Raw genomic sequence first — 9,684 nt, 5'->3', positions numbered from 1 at the left:
ACCAGTGAAGCATCACCACCACCACCATCATCACCACTACCACCACCACCACCACCACCACCATCATCATCATCATCTCAGCTCATCTCATTTATTCTGTTGTGTTTCTGTCCAACCTTTTACAACTACATACACTCACAGAACAAACTTTTATTTTATTAGCTTCCACAAAAGAAGTGACATCTTTGGTGATTCGAAGGAATCGGATAACAAGGTAAGTCATCTGCAGAAATGGTCACTTTTTTTGCTTCTAATAAAATTATGACAAAGATTCAGATCCTTTGACATATTTTATCAACACTTTTTTCATTCATTTGTTTTTTAAACTTATTCTCTTTTTATTAATGAGTTGTTTTGTGTCATTAACTTCCCAATTAGGATATCTAACTCACTGCAGCCATCATCCACTGGGGAATATGACTTGGTAGCAGGTATCAGGCTTTCACTTATTGTTTTAAATGGCCGGAGGGAGAGACTGGACTGTACCAGCAGTTAGAGTACAATGTTGTACAGCTAATTAGTGATTCCTTCATCAGTACTTTGGTTAGTAAGGTAAAGTCTATATTTTGCTGATGAAATCTAATAACACTGAAACATGCATGAAGTTATCTCCTGTATTTGTCAGAGTCGTGAAAATAACATGACCCATTGATGGATAAAATATTTTGCTTACTGCCGCATGATCATGTTTGGCATTACCCAAAGATACAATATGGTGCCATTGCCAGGATGTGAACATGAAAGCCATTTAGAGGCCCATTCCTCATTTCTTAGATCAGTGTAACTCTACCTCTTGTGCTAAAATATAATTATTTCCATGATCAATTATTGTTATTACATTTTAAATTATTTCTTGCTTCAATGCTTTGGAGTTGGCAGAAATCAAAGACTGATTCACTGAACTACTTTACAATATTTAGTTTTATGTCTCTTGGTCATGAATTTATAGTTTGACAATTTGTTTTTGCCTTTTATCTTTTCATGGTTGATAAAACCAGTATTAATCATGGTCTTGACTCGGTTCACTGCATTCTTTCCCAACAAATTTTCACTAGTGTTCCATTCTTAGAAGCCAGTTTATTGATTTTTGTCTTCTCTTCAGTGGCAAAATGACAGCAAATGGTAGCATACCAAACTAAGTGCCTTACCATAGTTGAGTTACTATTAACATATCTGATGCAGTAAGCATTAATTAAACACGTTAATTAGAAATGATTGTTGTGCAGTGATGAAAATACTTTATGGTTCAGACAAAACAGATAAAGTTAGAACGACAGAGTTAGAAACATTGTGATTTGGATTTCCTGCGGTGTTCCTGATCTGGTTGATTATGGTAAAGCGTCCAGCTGTAGTCAGCAAGCATACTGTCATTCCAGAAGCCTTGGCACCGTTTCTCCATAGCACTAATGTCCTGGATGAAAAAGACTTGTTGACCAGTGAAAGTGGTATTGGTGATGGTAGGTGACATTGTAAAAGAGTAGATATGGTAAATATATTGTTAAATAAAGAAAATTAATGCTCCTTTTCCAGATGTCTGCAGAAACGGAAGAATACAGTTTTGGTTTTTGGCCGTGGGACATCATCTTCATTTATACAGAGCTTCTTGGTGATGTTCTTTTAAATGGAAGTACTTCACATATTCAGAAGAGGGCACTTATGGGAGATAACTGCAAACTAATGGAGGAGTCTTGCTACAAAAGACAGCAACAATTTCAACTCAAATCAGATTTAAACTTCCAAATTGACACCATTCATAATTTGTGTAGTGTCAGCCTGCTTGAACTCACTCACTTCAAATCTCCACATGAGATATCTATGGAATCTGGTAAATTGATGACTTTCTTGGCTTCAAAACATGTTTTTATTTTATTTTAGACATTTGCACCAACAAATAAATATTACTGTTTAAGAATATTTGAGAAGAAACTTGAACTTGAACTTGTTATATCACTGAATATTCACTGTATTTAACTTATCTCCTCAGTGTGTGTGTGTGTGTGTGCAATCACCTGATTAAACCAACTTATATTACTCCATTCAGTGGACCAGACTGCATCTTCCAGTTTGTCTTATTATCAAAGACTGTAGGGTGTGATTATGAGACAATATGGCTGTTATTTCTACCACTTTGAGCCACGTCTTTGGGTTGTAAGAACTCTGTTGAGTCATAATGAAAATATAATATATAAATGGAGAAATAATGAAAAGCTGATGGTAATAATTAAGCCTCATGCTTTCCATCCCACCCTGAAACTCAGCTAATATGGGAAGCAGTAAAACGGGTAGTCTGATTATTATTATTATTATTATTATTATTATTATCATCATCATACTTCTTTCTTCTATCTCTTAGCAAATGAAGACAACTGGAACTGGAGAATACGTCTTGGAGCAATTCAGGCTCTGATGAGGGTCTACCATTGTTTGTTAGGTGAACCAACTAGAGAGGTCTTGTTAACAACATTATGGACTATACTGCTGCAGGTGAATCAGACAGAACGGAATCCTTGTGTTTTGGAAGCGCTACATTCTAACTTTGTATGTTACCCTCATTTAGAATTTTCTTCATCTACAGAATTAGACTAATGCACCACACTGAAACTAACATATCTGCTGTTAGCTAATGATCCTTAGAAGAAGTACTCAATACAAACGTAAAGTACAGTTGCTTATTTAGTCTGGTTGAGTGGCCTGTCACACTGGAGTTGCTTCTTTGGATAAGTCAATCTGGGTCATTCTGACTTCTCGGAGGAAGCAGTTGCTCACTTTGGAAGCTCCAGAGTAACTGACCATTGAACTGGTTTAAATAGACTGTGTGTGTGTGTGTGTATGTGTTGTGACTATAAGAATTGTGTAAACAAGAAGGGAAAAATGAGTATTCAATCATCATCCTCATCATTTAATGTCTGTTTTCCATGCTGGCATGGGTTGGACAGTCTACAGAGTGTATTGGGTGCCTTTCACATGGAACTGGTGCTGGCCATGGCTGGGATTTCACTTAGCTTGACATGTCTTCTCAAGCACAGCAAATTGCCACCAGTTCTAAGTCACTTGCCATTGCCTCCATGAGGCTCAACATCTGAAGACCATATTTCACCACCTCATCCCCTGTCTTACTGGGTTTACCCCTTCCACACATCCCCTCCATAGTTATACATTAGCACTTTTTACGCAGCCGTCCTCGTCCATTCACAGAGCATGACCATACTAGTGCAGTCTTCCCTTTTGCATGCTACAGCTGATGCCTCTCTCTCTCTCTCTCTCTCTCTATATATATATATATATATATATAACTGTAAATGTAATACTGACTATTTTCTGGTGGTCTAATACTTAAGAAGTTATACAAACAGGATTGATTTGAAATAGAAATGGTGAAATAAGTAAGATGTCCATTCTGGTGCATTGATCTATTTCCCGTGGGAATTCTTTGTCCCAGTCTCTCTATTTTAAATATATTCAAACACCTGACTCCAGGAATGGTTGATTTTTTTTTCCTTTTTTTTTTTTTTTTTTTTTTAGTTGTTTGCTTTGAATTGATTTTGTCTTCATTTCGGTTGTTGATGCTCTTTGACTATCCTTCATCTGTTGCAGTTTTATTCTTCAAAGAAGACAGCCATGTCTTTCAGGCAGACTTCACTCCATAACTTTATGTCACACATGGCTGACAATTTGGTCGAGATTTATTTACTAGAATCATGTGGCAGCAAGGAACAGCTGAAAGAACAAGAACAACATCAGCAACGACGACAGCAACAACAACAACTACAGCAGCAGCAGCAACAAATCACAAACAGAAACAGTTTGACTCAAAAATTAAACGAGAACAAATCAATAATTGATGAAAGGAAATCCAGTTTTCCTCTGAGGTGAAACCATAAATATTTTCATGTATTTCAAGTTTTATTTTAATGAGTTTTGTACAGCATGTTGAAATAAGCTCATTAGAGCTGATCTCAGAGCACCATTTAATAACCATGTTGCCATGGCAATAGTTCTAATTAAAGCAGGGAGCGTCGGAGGTAATTAGAACTTTGGTGAAGATGGTAGAACCTGAAGACCTGCAATTGATTTGTTGTGGTTTAGACCAGAGATCGAAAGTGATTCTGGCCATGGCAATCCTTGCCTTTTATTTCTGCCATCATGGACCTTGGACTATATAATCTAATGTGCTCTTTTTTAAAGATTGTTGGATGTGATTTAAGGGAGATTTGGCTGCTGTTTCTCGGAGGTTGAGCATAAAGGTTCTTCATTGGTTCATATGACTGCTGTTAACTTGACTTATACTGTTCCCCAATGGATTATCCTCATCCAGTTTTCTAGACATGATTTTATTCAATGTGGGATTTACTTGATCCAACACAAATCTGACATTTGCTGCAAAAAAATTTTGCCTTTTACCATTTCTGGGTCGATAAAAAGGTTTCGTGCTCAGTTTACACATATAACTTCACAGCAAGTTTCTAAAAATGTCCTCATTGCATTTGGCAAACTGGTCAGCTGTGGCAAGCAGTGTTTAGTCGGGTGTTTTCAAAGTGTTGTTACAGCTGTCTCCTTCATTGGAAATTTTAATCAGATTTGATTCAAATTTCAACGCATGTGTGTGTGTGTGTGTGTGTGTGTGTGTGTGTGGTTGGCCTGTGTAATGTAATCTATGTCAGCATGGAGAAGAGAGGTTTAAAGCAAGGATGATTTAATGTGAAAGTTGTTATTTGTCTAACATTATAAAGTTATCAGAGGTAGAGGAATATATGGTAGATATTCGTGACACAAAGATTTTCAATTATTTTAACAGAAGGAAAAATGTCCAGACAAGATGCTTCCAAAGTTACAGAACAAGAACATTTTTGAATTTACAAGAAGTCATAAGAAATCAGGTAATTTCATTAAATTCTTAAAAACATAAAAAAAAAAACAAGTTATTTATTTACACCTGAAGTAGCTGGTATTAACTAATAAAATCTTTAACCAGGTTCCTTGTATTTTAACTCGTCAGATTTTCAGTAAATTAGTATTATCTTTTATATACAGGTGTTAGTGTTAATGTATTTAATGCAAGAAGCATTAAAAAACGTAATTAGAAATACTTATATGGTAAAAATGATATTTCAATTATTTTGGGAAACATGGGAGACTACTCTGGGCATGTCTTGGTCTTATTATGACCTCATCAGTGAAATATAAACTTCACTATGCTTGCTGAAGTAGTGATGGGGGCATCTTTGATTGCTGGCACATCAAGTGGAGTTCCAAGTTGTAATTCTTGTAGAGTTAACTTAAACTCTTGAAGAATTAAGAGTGAGAAACCAGGAATACAATGTGGTTTAAAATTTGTGGTCAGTTTAACACCACCACCACCTTCCAACCCATAAATGCTTTTAGCAGAGTCCACTCTATTGAAGCAAGCATTCAGCCAAGGCTCCTGAAGAAAACTTCCTCTGAAAAATGTCATAAGCACTGCATTCCCTTCTGTAATTAGCCATAAACATTAAAAAAAAAAAGAAGAAATTGTCAACCATGTATTTTGCCTTTTTTTTTTCACCTGTAAAAACAAAATATTATTTGCTAAGCTTTGAGTCATAATGGCTATCCCCCTTGCCAACAGTAATTTAACCAAAGTAAAATATGGTATTTTGTGCAAATCCTCATATTTTAACCTCCACCTTTCCATGGTTGCCTGGGTCAAAGTTTATTTGAGGCAGATTTTCTGCAGTTGGATGCCTTTTAAGTCATCAATCTTCACCTATTTCCAAGATCCATTGCCAGAGATGTTTGCTTGCAATATTGGAAATGAATAACACTGCTTGGATGACAGTGAGATTCATTTACAACTATCACACAATGTCAAGACAAGAAGACACAAACACGCACACACACACACACACACATTGGATTTTTTCTACTTCCCATTGCTCAAATCCACTCTCAGGACCTGATGAAAATATATTTGATTGACATAAATATTGTTCATCAAGTGGGTACGAAATGCTGCTTGTTCACTCTGTAGTGCCTGGTGGTGTTAGGAAGGGAATTCTGCCATAGAAACCCTATTAAAAGTAACATATCCAAGGAACATGTGGATCTACAACCCATGTAGGAGGACAGTAACTCCAAATAAGGGCTGACTAGGGTCATAATGACCTGTCCAACTCATGACAGCATGGAAAACAGATGGAAGATGATGACAATGATGGTCATTTAATCCTTGAGGGTGATAGAGGGGGGAATGCCATAAGTGGTCGGAGCTAGAAATAAACTGGAACAGGTTTTCTAGTAATCTAAGAAACCAAGATTCTTTACTTTTTAAAAATGAATTCAATTTTTTTTTTTTGTTTAGTGGAACAAAGAAAACCCAGGTGACCTTTGGGAAGATCTACAGCATGTCTAGTCCTGCAACTCTGATAAAAAAGTAATATAGACTCACTGGATGTACACTAGGAAGAAGACCATTCCACAAGAAAACTGTAGGTAAACACTTGGTTAAAAATGTGTAGAATAAGTGGTCCAACATGGCGAATACATACATACATATGAGGGTATGCTGTAAAGTTCCTGGCATTGGGTAAAAGAGAATATAGGAGTGTCAGTTAATTATGAGTTTAATCATCATATTCTCAGATTCACATACTTATTGCAGTGGTCCTTCAGTTTTTCTAAGGCCTGTGAAAGACTGCAGAAGGTTGGGTCTCCAACCAGGCCTCTTGCAATACACTTAAAGCCAGGAACTTTTCAGCACTCTGTTATACACACACATATATACATAGATAACACAGTAGGGGGTGATCTGAGGGATATTTTTGTTTCCAGTTCTAGCTATCATGTAGAGGTATTACACATTGAGTAAAAGAAAATACAGGTAGATGAGCTAATTATGATTTTGTTCAACATTGAACCTTTACTTTTATCTGATAAATGTTTTGCATTCCCAGAGGTAATTAAATAAAGTGAACTTAAATGATTGCATCAAGAAATTGAAAAGAGGCCAGTATTTTGCTTTGGTGAGAGACCAACCATTCATTTTATGGCACTCACCTGTACCTCGCAATACTTTTATATCATCTAATAATCCAAAGACAGACTCAGTTGTATCTCAACTCCTCACAGCAATAAAAAGTAACTCCTTATGGAACCTATATCTGTTTAGAATAGTGAACCAGTGAAAATTGTCTTTATTAAGAGTACAGAATATAAATGCTGACAGGAATCGGTTGTCCTGTGAACCATTAAGCTGGCAGTTTTCCAAGCTTAATGTTTCACATCAGTTTAAATGATTTCTGTTTCATAAACTTTTTTTTGTAGTTGTTGCAGTTATTTTATTAGTTGTTTCTTTATTTAAATATTTGTATTAATTACTTGACGACCCAGCTTTGTTCCTAAAGAGTTGTAAACAGTGTCTTGCCAAAGAGTTCGTTATTTTAAAATATAATTGGTAACATATTAGAACACAGTTCACAAAAACATTTATTGGTGACATTGCACTCTTTGAGGAGAGACATTTTTTTTTTTTTACCTGATCCAGTGATAAGAACATGCTGGAGAAAGTGGTAAGAGAGAAAATGGTCAGGAGATGCCATTAATGAGGTCTTTAAATATACAAGTTGGTGATCTAACTTTGTCTTTCATCAATGTTTTGGATGCAAAAATGAAATTCTGAAGCAATTAAAACAATGTAAAGTGATTGATTTGTTTGTAAATAATTAAATATTGAGGTGTAGAGGTGGGGGGAGAATAATTCAGATTTTCTATTAAAAAAGAATTGATGTAATTGAAATATATTTGTTCCCTTCTAAGTTAGAAAAAAATAAAATAAATAAGGAATAATGTTGAACTGAGTCGACATGTTGAAATTGTTTTTTTAAATATTTATTAACATTTCCAAGACAGTCTCAAAGACTGAGATTTCATACCAAACCATCTAGAAACATAAATAACAATGTCATTTTTACATGTGTTCAGTCCTTCATTGAAAAATAATAATAAAAATAATAATAAAAGCTAACAATAAGTCTCTAACATGCTTTACATAAGTATTTGTGGCGTTTGCACTCAAGTTGTTGTGTGAAGAGAAAAATCGAGAGGTAAAAAGCATTGTTAAACAACTTCACAAGACAAGGCAGCTTATTTTTTTTCACAATTTGTGGTTTTCACTAGCAACAGCAACATTTGTCTACTAATTATATGGAAAAAATTTATTTTCTTAATGAATTAAGCAGAGGGAGAATAATAGAACTTTGACTAGGTTTTCATTAGAAATTCCTTATTTCTCTTTTTTTTTTTGTTTTAAATCTGTTAAATTGTTATTCAGAACCAAGTTGAGATTGAATGTATCCTCAACTAAACAGACACACTTGAGATGTGAGCCATGGAAGTTCAGCAGCAAATCTTTACAGAAGATAAGATTTCTAATCAAGTGTTAGATCTATTAACATGTCTCTCTCTCTTTCTGTACACATTCAACAGGCTATTTCTTTCAACAGCTGCCAGTTGGAGATCATGTTTCCTTGCTCAGTTGAGCATCTAAAATCTATTATGTTTTATATTACCAGATCGACCTGAAAGCTTTATCTAATTTATCAAAAGCTTTTAATATAAGGATTTCATTCTCTCCACCAAACAGATATTCAAATAGATCAGTTGAAAGATTTTCTTTCACAACGGGACCTATGTTTCAGTTTAATTTGAAGGCAAAATTTTCAAGTTAGTCTAAAAATATTGGGCTATAAAACAGTGCAATGAAAGCTCAAATATACTCTCTAAAAAGAAATCCTCCTTTGGAAGAAATTGCAGAAATTCCTTAAATTTGATGTATTTTTAATGCCTTACATGAAGAAGCTTTGTCGTTGGTAACATCGTTACAGAGCTCTAATTAAAGCTATCAACTTCTGACAAGAGTGTAGTCAAAAATTTTAAACTAAAATTCTAAGGAAAAGCTGATTATATAGTAACACCGTTGTTAAGATGAGCAATTTAAATTTTGTTTTCTGTTACACAGAACTTTTTAAAAAATTTATGAACCATTAACGTTTTTGGTATTTTTAAAATTTCTTTTTCATGTGCGTGCACAAATGTGTTTGTATTGAAATTTAACAAACTTGGGTTATATCCGGGTAGCGACAGAGTCTCGTTTAAGGAATTAAGTGAAATACTGAAGAAATACATTCACTGGCATTGGAAAAGTTTCGCCATAACTCAGTTACTGTAGGGACTCAAAACTAAACTAGAATACATAGAAATGAAACTTTTCAATTTAAAAGAAAACAGATTTTAACTTGAAAAAATAATTAATATAATGGAAATATTTCACTTTTACTTTCAAACTGAAAATTACCAAACTAAATCTTGAGAAATGTTTCATAGAACTTTAAATGGTTTTCTTTTCTTTCAGTATCCATGGATCGGGGAATGCATTATAATTATTCATGAAGCAAGGAAATTGGAGAAGGCTATTATTGTGCAGCAAAACCTGCTTTATATTGACACACAAAACGTTTCTAACACAAGTATCACAGATTGTCTTGTTATTTGGTGAGCACTTGGACTAAATATTGCAATTGCACAAGATTTATCAATGAAATATTCTTATATATATAAAAATTAGACAGTAATGTTGTTGAAAATAACCAACCAAAGTTCAAACTACAAATTAAACACTTTTTTTTTATATATTCAGCACAGACGGAAGGG

At 34.5% G+C, this 9,684-nt stretch overlaps 1 protein-coding gene across 5 annotated transcripts in view; it reads left to right on the top strand.

Annotated features, from left to right (window-relative positions):
- Window positions 1–9,678, top strand: part of LOC106883076 (uncharacterized) — a 17,544-nt gene extending 7,866 nt beyond the window's left edge. For 3 of the 5 annotated variants that reach the window (XM_014933955.2, XM_014933952.2, XM_052974194.1), the window contains 7 exons: window positions 163–214; window positions 1,531–1,825; window positions 2,354–2,538; window positions 3,595–3,869; window positions 4,796–4,877; window positions 6,338–6,464; window positions 9,386–9,678. In XM_014933955.2, the coding sequence (XP_014789441.1) occupies window positions 163–214; window positions 1,531–1,825; window positions 2,354–2,538; window positions 3,595–3,869; window positions 4,796–4,877; window positions 6,338–6,388 (940 nt within the window). In that variant the 3' untranslated portion in view covers window positions 6,389–6,464; window positions 9,386–9,678. Of the gene's footprint in view, window positions 1–162; window positions 215–1,530; window positions 1,826–2,353; window positions 2,539–3,594; window positions 3,870–4,795; window positions 4,878–6,337; window positions 6,469–9,385 lie in introns of all 5 variants that reach the window. The other 2 variants (XM_014933954.2, XM_014933953.2) reach the window with 2 other exon arrangements.
- Window positions 9,679–9,684: the final 6 nt, after the last annotated feature.

Source organism: Octopus bimaculoides, chromosome 18 (assembly GCF_001194135.2).
Source record: "Octopus bimaculoides isolate UCB-OBI-ISO-001 chromosome 18, ASM119413v2, whole genome shotgun sequence".
Taxonomy (NCBI): Eukaryota; Metazoa; Mollusca; class Cephalopoda; order Octopoda; family Octopodidae; genus Octopus; species Octopus bimaculoides.
This window is presented reverse-complemented; position numbering and strand designations above follow the sequence as displayed.